The 23,998-nt window shown below is 40.0% G+C and overlaps 1 protein-coding gene across 1 annotated transcript; it reads left to right on the forward strand.

Annotated features, from left to right (window-relative positions):
• Positions 1–1,533: 1,533 nt before the first annotated feature.
• On the forward strand, positions 1,534–23,046 carry NREP (neuronal regeneration related protein). The gene is made up of 5 exons (XM_052777787.1): positions 1,534–1,720; positions 1,825–1,872; positions 3,307–3,369; positions 17,482–17,559; positions 21,362–23,046. The coding sequence occupies exons 3-5, from the start codon at positions 3,367–3,369 to the stop codon at positions 21,485–21,487; spliced, it is 207 nt and encodes a 68-aa protein (XP_052633747.1). The 5' UTR covers positions 1,534–1,720; positions 1,825–1,872; positions 3,307–3,366; the 3' UTR covers positions 21,488–23,046.
• Positions 23,047–23,998: the final 952 nt, after the last annotated feature.

Consider the following 23,998-nt stretch of genomic DNA (forward strand, 5'->3'; position numbering starts at 1 on the left):
AGGGTAACAGGGAACCCGCTTCTCACCTCTCGCTTCTCTATTTTGGCCATGTATCCCTGTGTAGCATTTTAGGGAGAGATGCTGTGCAGTGGCATACCGTCTCTGGCGCTCTCCATCTATGTGCCGTATCTACACTGCAACATTTTACCCCCCACCCCGTGCCTTTGAAGCGGGAGTCTTCACGCAGTCTTTCGTGTCGCGACGTTGCACTTGGCTATTTCGGTCCCTCGCCCTGTGCCCCTGCGCTCAGAACCGGCGCCGCTTACGATTACCGTACGAACTTACACTGCCCCTGCAGAGTTCGTGGGACCCCTCCCTGACTGACCGTGCTCGACCGGGCACGAACGGGTCTGCGGGCCGCCGCTGGGCTGTGCCTCTGCCTGTCCTGCAGGTACGCGTGGGCCGGGGAGGCTGCCCTTGCAGGGCTTTGCGTGCGCCTGCACTGCGGGGCGAGTCCGTGCTGCGTCCACGCAGCGTCCCCGCCACATGTCCCCGCGGGCGGTGCCTGAGCCAGCCATTGTTGCGGGGCCCGGCGGCACCTGCGGGGCCGCGGCCGCCGGCCGCTCTCCCCTCACGCTGCCCCGCACCTCCGCCTGGCGGCCGGCCGCCCCGCGCTCTCTCCCGGCTTCCGCTGCGCTCCTCGGCGCCCGGAGGAGCGCGCTCGCCCGGCTGCCGCGGCGGCCCGCCGCACCCGACGCCCCCCGCGCCGCCCCGCTCTCGTCCGCCCTTCCCCGCGCCGCGCACCGGCCCGGCTTGCTGCCGGCGCTGCCGCGGCGAGCATCTCGGCGGGGGAGCGAGGCCCGGTCGGCCGCCCTCCGCGCCTGCCCTCGCTCCTGGCGGCCGGGGGCCGCCGCGGCGCTCGCCCGCCCGTGTGGCGGCGCGGCGCCCCCTCCTCCCCGCCCACCATCCATTTTCCTCCCTCCCAGACAGGCGCAGGCGAGGCGAAGCGGCGGGCGGCTGCCTCCGACTCCCGCCCCTTCTCCTCAGATGCCCTTTGCTGCCGCTGCAGGGTTATTATTACAGTACGTGGCTGCTCCCCCCCCCGCCCCTCCGCGCCGCTCCGCTCCGCTCCGCGCCGCTGGCCGGGCGCCGCCTCTGTGCAGCGCCTTGGCCTCGCTCCGCGCCTGGCCGCCGCCCAGGCCCGCGCCGCGCTGCCGCGAGGGGGGCCGCCGGGCCCCGCGGGCGCGCGGGGCGGCGCGGGGACAGTAACGGCCGCGCGCCAACGGCTAACGGCTCCCCGCCCGCCCCGTCGCTCCCCTCGGCCCGGGGCCGGGGCTGGGGGGAACGGCGGCGGCGGCGGCGGCGCGTCCGCGGCCCTGCGCCTCGGGGGGCGCCGCCACCGACCCCCCGGCCCCGGCGCTGCCCGGCGGAGCGCGGCCCGGCGGCGGAGCGGCCGCTGCCCTGGCTGCCAGACAGCGGGGGGACGTGGGGCTCGGGATTATTGCAGACTAAGCAGTCTGGCGCTGCAGCAGCGGGCGGGGGGGAGGCGGGCGGGAGCGGGCGGGCAGGCAGGGGGTGTGTGTATGTGTAAGGAGGGGACGGGAGGGGAGGGGGGAGAGCTGGCAGCCAGCCAGCTACCATCAGAATTAGCTCATTGTTCAATATAACCGGCACTGGCAACCAAAATCCAGCCTGAGAGAGAGGGAGAGAGAGAGAGAGACTTTCCCCCAGCCACCCCCACCCCTTTTTCTTTTTTCTCCAAGGCTGCACTTTGGAAGAGGTGCAGTCATTCTTCCCCACACCCCCTACCCTCTCTCCACTCCCCCAACTATAAATTCCCCTCTGTAGCATGCTGCCCTTTTTAAATCCACATTTGTGTTTCAGATCATGTAGAAAGGACAGAAAGTGAGCAGGGAGCGGGGGCTTTTGTCTGTAAGTATATGCAATTCCAATCCACAGAATTTTATTTTTTTTTTTTTATTAATCCTCTCTCTTTCTCTCTCTTTCTCTTTGTTTCTTTTAATTTCCTTTTGTCCTTAGCTGGACTTTGCTGCAGCTTGCCTTTCCCCCTCTCGGTGCACATTTCCAAACAGGCTTTCTTAAAGAAGATGAGAAAACGTGCAGTATATGTATTTAACTCTTTGTCTTTATGCTTTAAGGCTGGATTTCTAGGCTGGGGATTTTTCTGCACACATGCAAGGGGAGATGAGAAGCGGTTTTCTAAAACTGCTTCATTTTTCTCGCTTTTGCACTCAGCGAACACCAAAACGCATTTTTGAACCTAATGCACTTAGCTTTTTTAGCATGCATGCAAGGATCTAGGATTGGTTTTTCATCTCTTTTCTTCTCCCTTGTAAAACGAATCTCCCTCTTCTCCGCCCTGACACTGGATTCCTCTCAGGCTGCTGGGGTTTATTTTTAGAAAGCAGTCATTCTTGCAACAGCCTTCTGCATTTTTGCATGTGCAGCAGTTAAATTTTGGGTGGTTCTTTTGAGAAAAAAAACCCCAAACCAACCGTATTTTGGTGAACATTTAGTGATGTGCTTTCTTTCAATCGTTTCTGTGTACATTTATAGGTATATGAGTTTGCAGTTTTAAATCCAATATGTATGTGTGTGTTTGTGTGTAAACATATGACTCATACCTAATTACATTTCATACATACACACTATAGGTAAGAAATATGTAATCAATAGAAGAGAACTTTAATTTTTGTCACTATATGAAAACTGATAAAGGAGGTAAGCTACAAATTCAGTCAATTAAGAGAGTGGTAATTTAAGGTACCATTCAAATGAGGAAGGACCTACTCTTTTTTTTCCTCTCCCTATTTAAAATAGGTGGGGGGGGTGGAGCAGAGAGAGAGAAAACTGGAGGTTATGTAATGCAGTGCCATTTCCAAAAATACCCACTCTCTGGGCCATTACATTGTGAAAGCCTGACACTGTTATACTTGTTTCTTGATTGCAAAAACCCACACTTTGTTGTATGCCTGGGAACAATGGACCACCTTTACAGTAAGCATAGGGTGACAGGGTTTTGTCCTCTTGACTGATTTTTAGGTGTGTTAACCATTAGGTATAGAGCTAGTCAGAGATGTACCAAGTGCTAAGAATAGCATAGGGTTCTGCAAATCCAGGTACCAGGGATTCCTTTGTCCTATATTTAAGCCTACAGACCACTGAAGTGCGGAGACACATGACATATAAGCGTACATGTGGTTAGAATAATTTGCATGACTTTTAACCACTGAAGCTTATACTTGGCTCACCCACTGTTATGCTGGCAAAAAATAACTATTAAATACTGTGACAGTTGGAATTACTTTTTTTTTTTCATTTTTTATTTTTTTAAATTGTTTTCAGATTGTTCTCCTTGTGCTACTTGAGAGAAACTGCAATCCCAAGACTTAACAGAATCTAAAAATGGTAAGAATTAGTTGCTTTAGCAAAGAATTAGTATTTTTTTGTATAAATACAAACCTTCTTTGCCCATCCCCAACACTCATTTATAAATATGACCTTTATAAGATATACTTTCTGAGGCTATGAGGATTTGCCACACAATGACTGATGTACTCTGAAAACGTCCGTATGTCGGATCTTTGATTTTCTTTCATTTTTTGAATAAAAATCTGAAATCATCTTTGTGCAGTAAGGCTTATTTAATTGAAACAAGAAGTATTTAGGTTACTATGAAAAATACACATCATAACACATGTAGGAGTACATGCAGACAAAAAAATATCCAATAATTTCAGCCCCGCCACCTTCCTCCCAAAAAGAAGAAATAGGTCATTGCACTTAGTAAGTGAAGCAGATTTAATGTTAGTCTGTCAGGGAGGTACCTAAGATGCAAACTAATTTTTCTTAATATTTGGTATGTTTTTCAGAAGGTTAGCCTTTCTTTGTGATACAAATCTGTTCCAGAAAAAAAGGCTAGGCCTCAGCCTAACTGAACTTACAGGCACTTAGTTGGAATGTATTTACTGAACAATATTCAACAATAACCCATTTACTTCAGTGCTAATTGCGTTTCTATTTTTACTGATTAAAGCCCATTTGTTATACTGAGATACTACTACTGACAATTACCTAATTTTAAGGACGAAATATTATACATCTAAATATTCTTTAAATATGGTATTCTCTGAGAAGGACTGTCTCAGAATCAGCAGGACAAAGAAAATTGTTTTTTACAGAAAAAGTACATGAAATAGGCAGAATTAGTTTAGACGCTGTGTAGTGATATAGCATTCTTGACTGAAGATGCATCTATCACTGAAGCATGTCTGAATACATGTACTGACATAAATGTGATATATTTGGGGTGCTACATGATAATAACATGGTCAAAAATCTGTTAATTTGTATGGGGCAATAGCTCATCTGAAGTAGCGTTGCATAGGGTGTACATTAGCACAGAATATTTTCCAAAGTGTGAGGTTCTCAGGGACATATTCTTCTTAAGATAGGGTTAAATTAATTGCATTAATTAAATTATCCTTGTCTGGTTCTTTGGGGTTGTTTTGATTTGAGGGAGGAGGATCAAAGAATGTTTAAAATAAGCTAATATGTAAGTAAAGCATTTTTTCTTTTTGGCTCCTTGTTTTATATCATTCCTATCTGCAAAAATAAACTTGCAAATTCTGGAGTTTTAGTCTATTCTGGAACCTACTTTTCATCAAAATGCTTTGCTCATCTGTGTGTAAATGAATAGTTGGGGGTGGGGAATTAAAAGGGAAATGATTCACTTAAACTGTGAATAGAAACCATGTTAAAATACATTTTGTTCACACAACTGTAGAATATTGGATAAGGGAACTGTTTTCCTACCAACACCAAGGTGACAATCAGCCCACATTTTTAGATGGTGTGCAGGCTGTTATGTGCAATATATGCCTATCTATGGAACAAAAGATTATTTTAGCTTTAGTTAGGCATAAAATAGCCGCTGATTTTTACCAGCAGATGATTCTATAAATCTAGCAAGATTCCTATAGTAGTCAATGAAATCAGTTTTGTAAAGCCAGTCTCCAGGCCAAAATATAAAATACCACTTACAACTATTGAAATGCAGAAAATAAAATGTAGTTACACACCTTAGTCTAGTCCTATTGTTTGTTCTGCAGTGTAACATAAATAAAAATCTCCTTTGGCTTTTTTTGAAAATTTTTTCATTTGTTATGAAAAGGAATAATTCCACTTTTTTTGTGACTGGTGATCAGAATTTCAATGTAAGAAAGACTAGGTTTTGCCCCAGCTTGCAAGGTTGCTAAAGATGTGATACTTGGCACAATCTCTTCCTCTACCACCACCCTTTTTTCCCCTTTCTTTCACTTTTGGCACAGTAACACCAAATGTAATTTTAAGTCAGACCACTGTCATACTTTCCTTGCAACGGTGGACAAACTTGTCTTTGGCATGTTTCTTGTACTTATTGCAAGTGTCTCCTTAGCCATTCTAATTTGCAGGAAGAATTCTTCTTTACATATCAACACTTTCTACACTGAAATACAGGATTGTAAAAGTGCTTACTTTGTTTTTAATATAGCAGCATATGCAAAGGCTCTATTCTGCTCTTGCTGGTCAGTGAAAATTTATCTGTTACATTTCAGCAGGCTGAACTAAACCTTAAAAAATGGGGGAAAATGGCCTGCTTATTCCTTTGCTAAACTGAAAGTTCATCAATTATTTACTTAAGCTTACAGTGAAATTAAGAGTGACTAGAAGAAACTTGAGTGAGAACAGATGAATTCTTGGTTTAACTTCACTGTCTTACCTTCTTAGTTTCTTAATGTTCTCATTCCATAAAAAGTTTCTTAAACTCCTTACAAGTAAAAGCAAATAACTTAGCAGGTTAGTTTTCAATGCTGCTTCTCCTTTTCCTAGACTTGGAATTAGGATTTCCTCATACCTGGTTAATTAGTCTTTCCTGGAGCTCTATAATAATATCTTCATCATCAATAATTTAAAGAGAAATAGAAAGGCAGAAGAGTGTACTTTCTATTCTTCTTATAATTTTAACTTATAGACATTTTGAGCCATCTTATACAAGAAGACCTGCCATTTGGGGATCTGTCCTTACTTGTGTATAATATATTTCCTTAAGTGACCGCCTAAAGGAAGAAAGAACCTTTCATATTTATGTGCGATGTATAAAATCCTAAGGTGATTTTATTTGCTCTTTTCATTTGAAATGCTAGAATTTCTGTATACCACCTTCATGGAAATTGCTGTTTGTCATAAAATACAAATTTAGATTCTAGTGCTAATTAAGAAAAAAAAAAAAAGGTTTAACTAAAAAGAAAAAAAAAAATTGTTTTTAAATTTATGTGGCCTATGTGATCAATCATTGAAATAAAGCATCTTGTCAGAAGAGCAAGAGTAAGGAAGTCTTAATTCCAGTTTTCTGTGACCTCAAAGAAGACTTCTAGCAAAACCAGGAAAAGGTTTTTTTTAATGGTAAACGTTTGTTTTTACAGAAAGAAATCAAACAGGCATTTTAGACACTTGACAAAGTGGTCTGTTTGTTTTCTTCTAAAGCACAGAGGTGTGTCCTTTTCTCCTGCTCACATTGCAGTTCATTGCTGGACTTCAAGTTCAGTTCCGAGAGTTTGCAGTGCAGGTGCTAAGGAATTTAAACTAATAACACTAATAAAAGTTTATATCAGTGAACAGCTACATCCTTGATAATTTAGTTTTGACCTACCTGAAAACAAATGAAAGATATTCTAGAGCAGCTCATTAATTCACTTCTGATTTAGCACGATTAGATGGCTTTCTTCTTAAGCAGTAGTGGTGTGGAATCTCTAGGCTAGGTATTATACAGTATAGCTGTGTCATCCAAAGCAAAAAAGGCCCCAGAAGGAGGTCATTTGGGCTGAACACTTCCTGTAGTGTATCTTTGCCTGAACTGGATCAGTTCTGAGGTTATTCTATCACTTGCATTCTCTGCATTTTATAGTCTTGGGGAAAAAAGATAAAAACGGGATGATAACCCTTCAGAGAGAAACTGTTGGGTGAAAAGCTTTTCTTGATTAAGTCAGAGAGAAAGAAATTAAAACTTGCATTTGGTTGAAGAGAAAAAAAAATCACCATCCCACCACTTCTTTTGCAGTTCATAGGGAAGTATACCATCATTTAAGTTAGATGAAGATACTTATGAGGCAAAGCTTATATTTAAGATTTCATCCCAGTTTAGCCATAATAAGCCTTTTTCCAGTGAGTTATATGCAGATATTTTTACACATCCTGTAATTTTCTTTGTCTATAAAATGACTTCACCTTAGCTGGAGAAACTGTTCATAACTTTAGGATTTTCTGTGGAGAATGGAGCCTGGGATTGGTCTGGCAGAGGCAGGCATTTTTTTGAACCTTTTATATGCTCTGAGATGTAAGAAAAATGAGATACTAGGATGACACGTTATGTCCAGCCTAATACTAGATACACACTGGACAAATGCAGCCCCTGGTCTGGCATGAGAAAACTCATACTTCAGGTCTGGTTGCAACTGGAATCTCCTTTATGGTGGTTCAGAACTGCATGGGAGCTGCAGGACTATATCAGATCCTCTTCTGTTCATGTGTAGCCATGGGAAGGATTTGGTCAAGAGATGTAATTGAGAGGGATGAAAGCTAAGCAGTTTGGGCCATCTGAATGTGTATATCGTGCTTTTTTGTTATGCTTATGTATTGTGCATAAAGAATACATTGGGTGCAGTTTGCTCAACACTACTTGATTCCTGAAAGCTTAGGGAGAATTAAAGTCTTTCCAGCTTACAAAATAAATAAGCAGAAATACAAACTCACTTTTTGGAATACTTCTGTCAAGTCAGCTGTTCAACTGTGCAGAAGAACCACCTTTACTTGATTATGAGTAGAAAACATTGTAGTGGGGTTTTAAAAAAGTAATTTTTGTCCAAAGCTATAGATACTGTGGATATTTCTGTGGTACACTTCATGTGCACATTAAAAGACAAAAGCTCTGTGTATATGTGTTTCTACCCAGTCACAAACATGCATGCTCTGGGTGCTAAGATTTTGTAATTGCACCAGCGTACTTTATCTGAACAGAGCTGTGTTGACACATGGAATTGGAGTTTTACATAATACTTTGTCCAGTACAAACCTTTACTGAAGTTTTTTCACAAAGGCTGAATTCTTGGAAAATCAGAAATAAGAATTAATATACACCTTGTAATGCTACAGTCATGACATTGATTTTTAAGTCTTGGGATCTAAAGCCTTCACCAACAATCTTTTCTCTTTTTTTGCATCAGAATACTGCTGCCCCACACCTGAGCTCTGATCCTTGTGTGTATGGCTAAAGAGAGGGGAGAGGGACTACACTTAATAGCCCTAGAACAACTTCATAAGCATAATTCAGTTGGTGTCATCGACTGGGACAGGATATTTTAATAAAAATATTTTTAAATATTTGTATTTTGTTTTTATTTCAAATATTTATTCACCTCATTAAACCATATTGGTTGAGGGTGCAATCTGGAAAGGTGCAAAAATGTTCTTTTCAAACGTTTAATGTAGAATGATACTATGAATCACTGTTTGAGTGTTACATGAAATTCAATTTAGACTGCTGGTCTGGCAAATTCATGGTAGCACTACTGACTGAATCCCTATGTAAATGTTCCTGGGAGGATTCGTGATGTTTCCTTCCGTAAATACTGCATTTATAAAAAAAAAAAAAACCACCCTCAGAACAGGTAACATTTTCTCATCCTGCAGAAAGAAGTGTTTCTGGATTAATTCTGTTAACACTAACCTTACTGTCTGTCTACTAGTGTAGCATACCTGTGTGGGAGTAAGTTGAAAAAAGTTAAAAGAAATTTGTGTATTCTCACTGAAGGTGGTATAAGCCTTGGCTCAATATGTACCTTATCAGAAAGAACTCCTGAATTCTTACAGCACTGATGTTTAGAAGGCACACATTGGCACCACAGAGCTACTCAAAAGTCAGAGAGGAACAGATCTTCCTTCTTTGTTTTAACATGACTGTATCTGTGATAAATTGCCATCATGAAAGAGTATGAGTTTAAATAACTCTATTCCTGCTGGCAGAAGAAAATCCCGTGGAAATATTGGTAAATGTCCTTACCCTTAATTTCTCAGCTAAGTAATTATATAAGGCAACATGAACAAAACCCAGAAACAAATTTGGCAGGAAAAATTCTTTTCCTCTGTGTCTCCTCATTAGGTGAGTCCCAGAGCCCACAGATATTTTATTACTTTCAGCCTACAGAACATACACAATACAGTTTGTGGTTTTGTACTGGAGTAGCAGTTAAGCTACATTAAATGGTACTAGATGCCGGTAATATGGTGGCTGCAGGTAAATGCAAGCACCTGTTACAGTATCATCAGCTATGGTTGTTACATCCCTTTTAATGAGGTAAGTACTGGCTGTACAATGTGGTTCTGTCTCCCATTTCCAAGAGTACCACTGGGGCTTTTAATACTTGCCTGAAATCTGCTGGTTGGGCAAGAGGTTGGCATCTCATGAGGGAAAAGGCTCTCGTGGCTGGGCTCTGCAGGAAAGCAGTCGGCAGAGGCAGTGAGCTTGCCGCCACTTGGAGAACAACATCGCTTGTTGGATTTCTGGTCATCTTTCTGGTATGTGTGAGAAATTTAAACAAAATTAAACAAACAAACAGAACAGTTTTAGTCCAAAGCACTGTATTAAGTCTTCTTTAAGTTACAGCATTCAGGCCATTAATTTAGAAAATTTATAGGAAATTAAAAAATGAAACACATTTTGGGATTCAGCTTGGTGTATACATTTTGTATACCCCAAAATTGGAAGGAGGGAACTGGGAGAGCACACAGGAGGAGCATTATTCTGGGCTGTTCTTATTCTTTTGTAAAGATTCCCCTACTGGCCACCAGCTGTTCTTGCTGGTCTTTCCCTTGAGATCAAAACTCGGTGGGGCAAGGAGACCGGGCTAAATGGACCTTTTGGTCAGCCTGTGACCATGCTGCTTTTCTTCCTCCTCTGTTGCTCCAGTAATTTGTCAGTGTTGGGTATGAAACTACTGAAGAACTTAACAATGCAGCCTTTGGTCCTGAATTTTGCTGCCATGCTGTGTGTTCACCTGACTTTGTAGCAAGAGACTTGTTTCTGCATCTTGTTCTGCAGGTACCATTAGGTGTAGATACATATAGTTACTAATTAAACTTTTCATTACCTTATTGCAGTTGAAGAGTAAATTACAAACTCCTGTCTGAAAACTCAAATACTATTTTAATCCTCAGGCTTGTTACTCTTGATTTTCTGTGTGTACATGTTAAGTAAAATAACAAAAGCTACCATTGTAGTGCAGAGGCAAACAAAATGAAGTGGAAAAGGTGCTGGGTTGCACTGGGTTTTGAGTTCGGTTTTCTGGAGGGCTTGTTATTTCAATTTCTGTAACGTTTTACAGTTTCAGAGTCCATGCACAGAAATTTACTGGTGGAACAAAGTAGTTTGCAGCCATTTTATCGCTTAATGGAACTTCCCAAAGAATATACATTTGTTTCTTATTATTGTTCTGGAATAATTGCATTTCTTTTCCATTCAAGGAGTGTGATACTCTAGTGATGAGTATCTTTGTTAAATTCATGAATTCAGTCAGAAGTTGGATGAACATTTATGACAGCATTCACAGTGTACCACTTGATTTCTTTTTCTCTTACTCTTCATATGCGTGGTAAATATTAACAATGCTTTGCAATGGGTTTTGCATATTAATGAATTAAAAAAGCAGCATGAGAGCACTTGTAGCACACAAGCTAAATTCATCCTGACTAGTGCAGAAAAGTGCAAATTGATCTCTCTGCCTAAAAATTGCATTATGCTCAGGTGGTGCGGGGAGGATTCCTCTCCAGGGAAAAAGAAAGTGTTTTCTATAACTAACCTCATTCAATCATGTATGCCAGAAGACAGCTAAATTTTCTGTTGAGGGTTCTTACCAGCTAAAGCATTTGGCAGGAGTGTGCTGACTATGTACTCAAGCTAGATTAGGTTGTGTTTTCCCCCTCATCAATGCCATACTCGCTCAGTTTTGGAGGCCAGTAGTCACATAAGAGACTGGGAAAAATGTGCCTGCTCCGAGTGCTTAGTATCTACCAGCATCCTTTCCTGCAGCAAGGGGCTCTGCAGTAGTAGAGCCCATTAGTCTTAAAAGCATGTTTTAGCAAATTTCGCACAGGCACTCAGATAATTTTCTTACATATGTCATGGGATGCTGCAAGTACAGGTATAAAAGGTGCAACCTGTATAGTATGGTTGAGGACAGGAGTGAATTCTTTGAAGAAGCTGATACAGATAAGCCAAGGTATGGGACTACATAGGAGCAGACACTTCAGTGTAACCTGGAGAAGAGATGCTTTATGACCAATAAAATAAACAGTAGATGAAGATGGGCTTATATGAGAAGTTTTGTACTTAAAATCTAGAAAAACTACTTCCAAGGTCACTTCCTTATGTTGTGTAGGGAAGGAGCAGATGACATCCTATTCTGTGAAATTGACAGAAATTGAAGAAATGATGAACAAGGATTGCAAAAAACCCCTAATGAATAAACTTGCTAATTCATGTGCAGCGTGGAGAGGGGGATGCAAGGAAAAGCATACTTGTCTCATTTAGGCTTTTTCATCTCTATGTCGTTGTGAGTTTGAGTCATCAGATGGGGAGGAATAAAAAGCAGCAGTAATATCTTCCCCATGAAAAGGCAGAGCCAGCAAAGGATGCTGATGCACAGAAGTCAAAGGCAAGTTCAGGTGTGCCGTTGTCCTGCCATGTTCTGCTGATATACTGCCATGTATTAATTATTACTGTAATGGCAGGTAAAGTCTCACCAAAAAGGTGGGCCACTTGGAGCAATCCAAGCTAGGAGGAGAATGATTGTATAATTCTTCATCAGTTCTCTCAAACCATTTATCTACATTTATCTGCTGTGTGGAATTAACTAAGTGAAATGATTGTAAATGATTCCTGCCCCCCCCCCCCCCCCCCCCAAGTGATTTCTGAATGTTCATGGCACTGATGTGGAAAGCAGGACTGATTGAAAAACCTGCTGCCCTGACAGTATACTGAAAAATGTGAAGACAGGTTTTTGGGGGGAACCGTCACTGTACCTCAACCAGAAGCTCAGACTTGTGATGCAGCACCATGCAAAAAAACCGATCAAGTTCACAAAATTGGCAGGCCTCACACCTGCTAAATGACATGTTCACAGTATATTTAAATTAAGCTAAGGTAATTAAGTTGTATTTTAACTTGGGGAAGTTGTTTCTGATGTTTCAATAGTGAAAGCTTCCTCGCTGAGCCTGTTTCAGAGTCAGCCTATCACAACAGCAGCATCCTGTTTGATCGTGAGTACAGCTTCTTAAATGTAACAACGGTTCATCAAAACTTCACCGACTCTTTGAAATGAGGAGCAATGAGCCCTTTTGATGTAGCCCTGTCATTGCCCTCTCCAGAAGATTCAGAAGAAAAAGCTGGTTGATAGCAGACTGCCACCCAACTAAACTCTTGAGAAGCAGCAGCCATCCAGCTGACAGTTGCTGTATTTATTAAATCCTGCATGCTAGGTGTGGAACATGGTGGACATTAATATTATATGCTTTAATAATGTTCCCCTCACAGTGTTGAAAATAAACTGCTGCAGATGGGAGCATTAGTTTACCACTTGCACTGAAGTAAATGCATTTATCCTAGCACAAGCTTTCCTTCCAGTTTTGTTTAAAATTAATTAGGGGTTTTTTAACAGTGATTTATTTGGTGTTCAAGCAGTGGTGCAGTAAGATTTTCTGCTTATGCATCTGGATTGTGATGGTGGGCTGTTGGTTACAAAGAGAACTTTTTACTGCACTGGGAGGCATTTGGAGGATTGAGAAGTGCATGGTAAAATGTGCTGGGAAAAGTCACTACAGCTGAAATCAGCTGTTAACTACCATACTTTAAAAAAAACTGCAAAGTTATAACTGTTTCAACTTAGCAGGCAACTATGTTATAATTTTTTTTGCAAAAGAAAGTGCATCAAGACTCGGTTTGGAAAGAAAAATCTGCTAGACACTTTCAGTGATGCTGAGACTAGCTGCAAAGGAAGTAATCTACAACTTTTCCCTCTAGGAGCCTTAATACCATTGATTTATGTCATTGCAACAGAGAGCAATGGTGGTGAAAAATCCCTGAACTACTTTAAAGAAATATAGGTACAGAAATGAGGAGCAGCATTCCCTTCTGTCTATACAGCCCATCCCCAGGAGAGCACAGTAGGAAGATGGCCTGTCTCTGTTCTGAATTAGGCACTACAGACACACAGGGTCCTCAGTCCTCACACCTGCACAAGTGTAGTTTTAGTGCTGAGCATGCCCCTTTCTTTCCTTCTCTTCAACACATACCTCTATCATGTTACACCCCTGTTCCTGAGCACATGGCCATCTGTGTCTGCAATTAGACTGCTAATCATATAGTAAAGCTTTTCCTTTTATTTTCTTTTCTCCTCTCCTAGGTAGGTTAGCGCAGAATTACTGGAGATGGTCACCTTTTATTTGAAATTAGTAATTTCTAGAGTACTTCTCATGATTTCCTTTTTGTTTTCATTTCCTGCCTTCCCCCCCGAATTGGTTTATATGATAAAGAAGTCATCTGAAACTTCTCAAAAGGTGGTTGCTGATGTAGTCAGATCAGTTGGTCTTCTTCATTAAGCTTGTAGTTTGGAAACCGAGACTACAGTTGAATTCAACTCCTGTAAGTCTTGAATGAGACTTGATGAACAGGAATTCAGCTGTAGTCCACATGAAAAAAAAAAAGATAGAAAAAGTAAGTCTGGGGGCTTTCTTGCTTGTTTCTTAACTATAAAAACCTTGGGAATACTTAACAGGAGTGTGCTCATTTTACTAAGTTTAGCATGCCTTAAATCTGGGGTTTTTTTCCTCTTGATGGATGTATCTGAATGTTTGAAAGATGCTTTTAGTGAGTAGGAATGAAGAGTGGGTAGCAAGAAATTAATTTTAGCATTTGATGTGACTGATACAGTAGCTGTAGTCCAGCTCTGTTAAAATTATTTTATGTACCTGTTTTAAAGCTGGGCAAAAGATTGTTCTCCCCTACTACTGCTCTTAAAGAGGACATGGCTTAAAATGTAAGAAGAGGCATTAGAGTTTTGAAGTGCTGGTTAAACAGAGCCTTTGCAATAGCAAAAAAGAAGTTTCTCCATTTGTTGGGCAGAGGACAAAAGAAGAGTCTACTCTAGAAATCCTTCTGGTTTTGAAAAAGAAAAAAAAAAATTGGAAGTAAGTAGTTCTGGAGTCTGGATGTTGTAAAAGCCGATAAATGAACTGGGCATTTATTTTCCTCCGCCTTTGCTTTTTCTAATTTTTAATCTTAATTTTTATTATCTGTATCTTTTCAAGAGGATGGATGATAAAGAATTGAAAATATATTCTTCATAGATCATAATTCCTTATTTCAAGTTGACCTTGATGTTTCAGGCAGAATTACTTGTTGTTGTAGAACACTGTCTCAGACAGCACTTTCCCATATTGGTGAGTTTCTTTCCCCCTGACTTCTCAAAGTAGTTTTGTGTATCACATGTTCTGCCAGGAAGGCAGGCTTCCAAGGGTAGTAATGCTGTTAGTCAGATATTTAGGGGTGATCCTCTCTGATAATTTATGGATGAAGTTTACTAGCTTGATTTTTTTCCTAATGATAATCAAATACTGAGCCTATTAATTTCAGTCAGCATACTACTCTTATGCATTGTGTAGACTTGCAGTAAATTTAGTTTTCAGTCCATCCTAAAGTTCAGTAATTCTGTTCTGAATCCTGATACTTTGGTTATGTAAGCCTAGCCTGTACTCACATAATAGTCACACAGGAAGTAGTAAGAAATTAAAATATGGTGTGTATCAATGGGAGCATTTATTTAGAAGAGTTTGCTAACAGCTGGCATGTTGTAAGCCTTACATCCTATTCTGCAATGGAGCATTGCTTTGCATTTTTTGTCTCTCTATAGCTCATCTTGCAACATTGATATCAGTTGTTTTGAGCTAGTGTAATTGACTAAAAGTTCTTGCTGTGTTTTTCTAACACCCTAGTTGTGAGTATATTTGAACATCTATGTGGTTTCTGCATTTTATAAAGCATATAGCACAGCAAGACATCCTTCTTTTTTTTTTTCTTTCTTTTTTTTTTTCCCCCCATCCTGGTGGATTGTAGTAAGTCCTGAATGGACTTTTCTGCACTGGCATCTTTTTTTTCCATTCCAGAATCTTCCTCCACTTAGCCAGGATCCAAACTATGATTCCCTGGCCTTTCAGCATTGCTCACAAGGCAGATACTTAAAAGTCCTTTGGCTGCCCATTCAGGACTTTAGTACAGTTATAGCAAAACAGTTACTGCATGTGGAGTAAGTCCACATGATTGTTATCTACCAATATTGGCCACAGTTGTTGTTTTTGAAGAGATATTAAGAAAACAGGACATTACTAAATTTTTCTCCACAGAAAATTACTGTGAAAGATAGCTGCAGGATTGTGTAGGTTTTTTTGGTGGTGGTGGTGGTGGGTTTTGGTGGGGTTTTGTTTGTTTGTTTGTTTTTAACCTGGAGCATAGTTGTGAGTATATCTTACAATTTACACCTTTTCCTCCTGTCCCATTCCCAAAATCCACCCTCAAACTGCAGTCCTTCTAAATTCTTATGAATTTAAGTAGAGGATCCTTTATTTGTCATTTAACTGCAGGTGCTTATTTTATTTCTATTAAATTATTAATAGGGATGACAAGGCCTATAGGCTAACCTGAATACATCTCAGACTCCATGGAAAATATAGAAGCTCATATTCATCATAATGAGTAATACTGTATTCTGATGCTTATTCTTTCCTCCTACAGGAAAATACACATTTTTGTGTACTCTGCTGGTTTGAGCATGCCTTCCTGTGGTAGAGCTGAAGAGTGATCACTGTTTCCCACCATGAGTTTTCATACAAAAAATATGACTATATGATAAAATCAAGGCATAGTTGCAGGCTATAATCAACAGGAGAGCTCAGGGGTTACTTGGTATCTTTCATTTAAGTGTCTCACATATTCAACATGAACATTAACTGATGAATTCACAGAGTGCCCTGTGCTGTGTATTAGTTATTCTACAACAGCTATATCCAGAGAGCTTAACTGGCTTGTCTGAGATCATATAGTAATCTAAAATATGACATAAAATCTGATGCTTTAATCAGTAGAAAGCACCATAGTTTGTACTGCAGAAAATCACTGGAGAACGTATCAGAGCAGGCACTGCCTTAGGCTCTGTGTTTTAAATTTCCCAGCTTTGTTTCCTGCTTTATAGCAGAATTCAGAATTTTCTCTTGGAAAGATGATTCAAGTAATCTGGTTATTTCTCCAAGCTACATCTAGTCCACTTGTGACAACTAGTAGTCAACATGTAACTCCACAGAAATGAAAACATTCCTCAGGTTTCAATATAAATACAATAGTAAACAGGTGAGTAAAGCTGGTCCACCAGGAGTTTAAGTGGCAAGGCAAGTTTTGATTCCCAAAGTGCAAACAAATTTGAATGGTGTAATTTATAATGTTCAGCTCAAAACATTGACAGTTTGACATTCAGGCATTGTGCAGAAAGTTCAATTCACAAAACCCAAAGGCCTGGGAGGCAGACCCAGCAGGAAAATAAATCTAAGATCTTCAAGCGTTGTATGCAATTTGAACCTGACCACTTCAAATGCTCTGATCTTCATCCTGAAGTTGACGAACTGAAGCACAGAAGGTTTCCAGCTCAGATTCACCATAACTGAGATGTATTAGCCTGGCATTTATTCACTCTAGCTTCCCACTGTAGTCAGTGGCTGGCTTTGGATCTTACCCATTTTTCACAGGAAATTTTTCGTATAGCAGTCATAGGCCAGTACCTTAACCATTAAATCCTGCGGCCAGCTATTTTACTGTATGTCCTTTATAATGTTTTGGAATTCCTTTAATGTCTAAAATAGAGGGTGCTAACACAGAATTATAACTGTGTCAATGATCTTAGAAAGTAATAAGTTCTAGATCACAGTTCATTGTGAAAGGATTATCAAAGGTGTGTTGCCCTTGTCTCCTGCAGTCATCAGCAAAGGTAATAAACTTCATTAAATAGTCTTTCACCAGTGACTTCTGGCAGAAAAGAATGGGAATGTGGTCTCACAATATCCTCAGTAAGTTTATTAGTACGGACATGCTCTTATACAGAATTTCTTAGAGATTTTAAAAAATCCATCCTATGGTCTTTTTAAAAAGCCTGTTGAACGCAGATTGCCATAAACAATACAGCTGAAATACTCTAGGGACAGATCTTGTTGTCATGGGTACTCAAAAATATATACTGAACATAAAATGCAGCTACATCTCGGGGCCAAGCTCAACTGACATTAGACTCTCGGTTTTAGTAATGTGATCTGTCACATGAACACCATTTGATTGCATTTAATGAATCTGTCTTTGTTAGTAAGAAATTGTATATATTTATGTCACTACAGGTTTGTCAACCAGGGTTAATGATTTGGGTAAGCCAGAAAATCTTTCCAACCAGCCGAGGGGATGGGGGATTTCCAAAGGTAAAGATATTTATGTAATTTCTTTCATCTAATAAGCAGTTTACTAAGGTGAAAGTTTTCTGACCCCCCCCCCCCCGCGAAAGTTCAATGGATTTTATTTTATGACTGCTTCAGGAGAGTAGCCAGCTCTCATGATTTCATCATGAGTCTCATGGTATTCTGTTTTTCTTAAAGCCTTGGCTCCTTGAGACAGGCAGTTAATTGAAGATTTCAGCTTTCATTTAAAAATTATGTTTTTAGCCCTCAGGTTTGCAAAAAATGTGGACTCTTGCTGGCTACATATCAGAAGGAAAACATACTAATTTTCAACACATATTTCTTAAGCCTGTCTCGTGATTTTACAAGCTTGACATCTGAGTTTTGAATGCTTGATTTTGGCAATTCTCTCTTAGCAATGCAGATGAAAAAGTCGATGATAATGCAGGAGGAGGAAGGAGGTGGTGTTGTTTTTCTTTTTCTTTGGTTAGGTTTTCTGCTTGTGCTTTACCTGGCTTGAGTAACAAGCATTCAAAGCATGGCAGTTTTCATCAGAGTTTTACAAGTAGTACCCCAACATAGTGCAGAAGATGTGGCTTGTCAGACAGGATTCATAAGATTTTGTTTTGTTACCACTGCTGGTTTCATAAATGTGAAACTAGGTATGAAAATTGAGTAAGAAAATATAACAGTTACTCAGAACCACAGAATGTACATGTTTTATTTTCATATTCCCTTTCATTACTGACTCAAAATCTGGCAAAAAAAAAAAAAAAGAAAAAGCAGGTAAGTAAAGGACAGAGCACATGGAAAATTGTTTTGATTAAGTTTCAATTACTATCTAGACTCCAGCTCCCTGCTAACAAAACTCTGCTATTCCATCTGGATAACACTATATTTTCCACAATTTTTCTTTATAAAGGAACTTCTAAAATTTATAGCTGGGCTATTTGCAGTCTGCTATTTGCAGACTCATGTGCCAGCATGCCAATCTTTAAATTAACATGTATGGCAGTACTGCCATTCTTAACATTCAAAGTATTTCAAAAGTTCAGCTGAGTAGGGTGATAGCAATGCCAGACTATGATGAATGTGCTATATATGCTCACACATATATTAAATGAATTTGCTAATTTTATGAATCAGCTGTGTGTTAACTAGATGATTTTTATTCAAAATTTTAATTTAAAAGCTTTTATTAGGTTGTCATTCATCATTAAACAAAGTTGCTCCTGAAACATAGGAATGAAGCTGTGAACTATGTGTAGCATAGTTAGTAACAATGCTGCATTATATTGGATTTATGAATAGCCATGTTTTTTTGCTGTACATAGCTTAAAAAAAGTTTGTCAAGAGGGATAAATGTCTCTCAGCTAGTCAAAAAATATTCTAGTTTTTTTCCTTTAAAGTGATTGGATTCCTGCTTTTTAAATACAATGACTTTTTCCTAGCCTTTATGTAATTCTTCAAAAGATTTGGCATATGCTTACAAGGACCAGTTTTTAGAGCTAGCTCCAAATTTTATTTCACAATTGATCTTCAGAAGCAACTTGAATATTAGCTGCACATAATCCAGCTTCCAGCAGAGTATCAGACTTAACAGAAACTGGGTGTCTTTGGAATCTAATTTTTTTCATCTGTCCTATAAAATTAATCAGGGTAAGTTGCTGAAGAAGGCTGCAGAAAGTGCTTAGTCCTTCATCTCAACAGTTTTATGTACTCAGTGCTAAACAGCTTGAACTACTTAAAGAATAAAGTAAAATTAATAGATTTTTTGAAACTCTTATTTCAGTTAAAAGTGTTTTTTTGTTTTCATGCAACCAACAAATGTAAAAGGATACATTTCTTAAAGACAATTTATTTCCAGACCTAGAAGGGTCACATGGGACTTTTTATCTTATGATTGTATGGCAGAATTTCAGGACTGGGATTGTTTTCACAGCTGAAAAGGAACTGCCCAACACAATGCTTTTGGAAATTTGCCCAGACCTTTGGTCTGTGTGGTGTGCCTGTTTGCATGTGTAAGTTTCTAGTTTTCTTCTCATATCCTGTAATGATACACAAGTAGCAAATTTAGTCAACAAAAAAGCAAAAATATTACCACAAGGATGGAATTTTCTAGAGTCCTGTGAGGAAATATGTTGATGCAGTCACTAAAATTTAGAAGTTGTTTTTTCATTCTGAAATTGTCTCTTGCAAAATCCCCAGTTTGGCTCTAGCAAAGGCAAAGTATGTTTCTACTCCTACTTCTTCCCCTGGGTTGCAGAGCCCTTCTGCATATGTACTGACCAAAGTCTGCCCAGTTTCTCCATTTGATGATGTGCCAAGGGGAGAGGACACTATTTTCCCCTAGGAAAGGATTTTACTCTTGTGTTCAGCCTGAAAACTGCTCCTGGCTGCATGCAGTGCAGAACCCTGGGAGGAGTTCATCTACCTGAAAGCAGAATTTGTCCTGTAAACTGTGATAAAGACAGGGGAGAGCCATGGGGTGGCTTCCTTCCCAGCACAAGTAGATGCAGCAAATATGGACATTCCAGGGAAAATTATGGTTCTGAAGCGCGAAGAAAGGAAAATTGCTGAAAATTGCACTTTGTTGGTAGTTGTGAGACTGCTGTGTGTTTAATTCCTAATTCAGAAATTCACAACTCTCACATCAGAAAAATTGAACTTGGAGAAGATAACTTCAATTTCTTAAACAAACTAGAAGCATTCTGCTTATATGACAAACATTTCCTAAGCAATAAAAGCAATAAAACATCTTTACAATTCTGATCTCTTAAACACAAACCCCACAGATTCTTCCCACAACTTACAATATATTACTAGCTAAACAAATTCTTTTTGTTTAAGATCCCATAGTGACATAGCATCAGCAAAGTACTTTAAGCACATGCTTAGCCTTTAGGCTTTCTTCTGAGGCTTAAACTGAAACACATATTTAAATGCTTTGCTGAACAGGCATAGACTCCAGCCAGTGAATGGTTAAGAGTGGCTAACGAAAACCTATCTGAGGCAGCTGGCTGATATGGCACACCACCTCCTTACTCGTCCAGAGACAAGTAACACATTACTTGTGTGTTTAGAGTGCTCTTTTCAATGAAGTACTATAGGAAAGTTACTTACTAGCGTATGCTAGCTGCTTAAGCTGTAAGGTGTTTAAAAGATGAGAGGTCTAAGATGTAAAAGGTTCTCTTAATAATAAGATGATCTTTCATAACTATGTGTCTGCCTTCTGTGCTTCACGTGTGTAAAACAGGTAATTGCTTGTTTTCAGCCATATTTGTATGCCAGGACTACTGCACACACAGCACCTGCAGGTGCCGTTTCAGACCTGAGCTGTCCGAGCTATTATGAAAGGCACAGAAATGGCTTGGTTTGGCAAGAGTGAGAAAAATAATTCTGAGGAATAGTGTAAGGATGTACAGCTGGTGGTGAGCTGCAGAAATGGTTGTCACTCCATAGCTTCTTCCCCTGTAACTTTGCTGGCATGGTTAGGCTTTTCCCAGCTGCAACAAACGTCCAAATTCTCCAGTTCAGCAGTGGAGGACAGTTGTTGGCTCAACGCTTTCACATTTTGGGCGCTGGGGCACACTCATTCATCCCCAGTGAAGAGTTTTCCCCAGATGCTGCAAGGCTTGCCTGGTTTTTAAACAATCCTTTGCTCTCTAATGGCATTAGTGTTTATAGTTGATTCAGCCATGTTTAGTAGATGTTTACTTCTGAACTAAAGCTAGGGAACTATGGAAATCGTAGGGTGGGAGAAAGGAGGACTCCACTGAACAGACTTCATCGAAGCACAGCTAATACTGTTTTCTCCTCTCTGCAGGGAAGTCTCCCCATCTCGAAGGAAGTAAACCGCAAGAAGAAAAGTGAGGCAGAAGGGGCATGCCCAGTTCCAGTAGATGGCTATGGACACCATTTCACCCAAATCAATCACCTCTGCTCTTTTTAGTCATAATTTCTTCATTTGTATTACATATGGTGTATGGGTTTGATGAGGTCATGGTGTCATATATTGGGAATTGTTTCTGTGTAAATCATTAAGTGTAAGAAGAAACTATGGGACTCTGAGCCTTGCTTTAGAGAATAACAGTGGACAAACGTGTACCATAAAAAATAGTTTTTAACATTCTGACTCAAGTGAAAGCTCTCAGAATTTCACACTGTGAATCCATGTTTACAAACATTACAGGTGGGCCCTCAGGCCTGGTTCTACCACAGCAATATGTTCCACTACTCAAACTCCACTGCTCACACACCACCGGTAAACAGCGCTCTCCATTTCCACCATAGCAAACTGCTTCTTGCAGAGGCTGAGAGTCCCCCTTTTTTTTCATTTAGATGTAACAAGCCTAGTAGTTTATTTTCATCGATTGTCTGTATATCTATATTTTATCCATGTACTCTTTTGATGTATAGAAGTAGTATGAAACTCATGGTTTCCTTGTGGTAAGTGATCGTGATGCTGCCACGGGATTTGAGACACTGATGAATGGTGCTATTTTGGACTTTAAATATGCTCCTTGGCAAGGTAGCTCTGATGGAGTTATTTTTTATTTCCATGTTCTGAGAAGGTGTTGGTACTTTGTTTTTCTGAATGTTGTTCTTTAGACTGGACTGACTTGTTTACTTGTGTCTTCAGTGTGGCTTTCTTATTCAGTGCTGTAGGTGAGTAACTACTTATAGTGTACAAGTGAGGAACTGATTCTGTATCAGGGTCCACTCACAAACATGCAGTTATAGTGGGAGCAATCACAAAACTGTAATTTAAGTAAAATCTCCTTTCTGACTCCTATCCACCTGACGTATAAAGACGAGCAATAATTTTCCACCAACCTCTCAAAATCTCTTTTGATTTTTGTCTTTTTTTTTTAAAGCCTTTTTTAAAAGAAGGGACAAGTTTTAATGTCCTCTTCAAATCCATAAAATAGGGGATATAGTAAGAAAAACACAGCAAATTTCTAGGAGGAGAAGTTCTAAAGGGGAAAGAGTACATTTCCACAGTACTGTCAACATGTGGACTTTACATTTTTGTTCTTGCTCCCAGACTACTATCAATACAAAACAACACAAAACACAAAACTAAACAGTATCATCTACTCATGGAGTGTTGTTGTGTTAGACACAGTCTGAAAGCCCACCTTAATTTTTTATATAACTGTCTTTTAGCTCTTCCTTTCACAGGGCAGGCCTTGTTCTGAACTGGTTTAGCTTCTGACTGTTAAATACCAATGCATGCAATGCACTTCTAGATTTCTTTCCTTTCTCCACCTGCTGTATCCCTTTTCTTGTACATTTTATTTTCCAATAGATTAGATACATCTACTGTGCTGTATATAGAGCAAGAAGTAATATTCAGCAGTTGTGGCATTTATGTATAGTTGCAGTTGTGTACTGCTGAAAACGCAGGCTTTTGTAACAATGTGATCTTTAATAACGCACTACAAGTACCCAATGTATTTTAGCTATTTTAGTAGGATTTGTTCAATAAATATGCAAGCTCTAAGGCTAGCTGTCATGTCTCTTGTTTCCTTGTTACAATAAGGGGAGGGCTCCTTTTCTGTTTGTTTGCACCTGTTCTTTACGTGACTTCTGAGGGTTTTGGGGGGCATATCTGGTGAAGTAAAAGGTGATTCCTTTTGTTGTCTGCTAAACAATAGCTATTAAGATAACCTAAATGCCAGACCTGGATCTGGGAAATGATAGCTGCTGGACAATGGTAGTCATGTACTTTGCCTTCAAGACTGCTGAGGGGCTGGGTCAGACGTGACACTTGATGCCATTTTTAGTAATCCCAGGAGGAGACTGTGGGGCTGTGCATGGCAATACAATATATTTCATTTTCCACCTCTGATAAACTGAATTAAAAGGCCATTTTCCTAGTGTGTGTAATATAGTTTAAAAGAATGTTGATACAGCCTTCTGTTTAAAAATACTTTTATTGGGAGAAAAAGTAATATCTTCATTTCTAAGTTTTAGAACATATATTCGTTTCATTTTAGCACAGAAAACAGATAGAGCAGCATTTTTTTAAAATCACAAGCAGTGATCTACCAATTAATACCAGATGTAGGTCTGCCCGTGAAGTTTTCCAGTCATGGGACAAAATGAGTGCAATTCCATATGCCCTGACTGTCTATCCCACCAAGTGAATATGCACAGGGATTGAGTTTGGTTTGATGGCTTCGGTTGTATTACAGAAAACTGACCATGCACACACAGCACCTGATCCAAATGGCCACTGATCTCGCCATAGGAAACACAACAGACAGCAATGAATTTGGGTTAGAGCTAACTCTCTGATTTGAAAGCAGTTTTATCTTATCTGTAGTATATGTATATATGTATAGACATTATATATTTATATCTACACATCTATATACATATGTAAATGATGAGAAACAGTTAATAGAATTACAGTAATGATTAATTGATTTTATTTTTTTAACCTGTGGCCCACTGG

Source organism: Harpia harpyja, chromosome Z (genome assembly GCF_026419915.1).
Source record: "Harpia harpyja isolate bHarHar1 chromosome Z, bHarHar1 primary haplotype, whole genome shotgun sequence".
NCBI lineage: Eukaryota > Metazoa > Chordata > Aves > Accipitriformes > Accipitridae > Harpia > Harpia harpyja.

What these genes read in the sequence shown, in the direction of transcription:
- NREP (XM_052777787.1), top strand. An exon ending in GGGATGGGGGATTTCCAAAG is followed by an intron (nt 17,560 to 21,361) that starts GTAAAGATATTT and finishes TCCTCTCTGCAG; the next exon opens with GGAAGTCTCCCCATCTCGAA.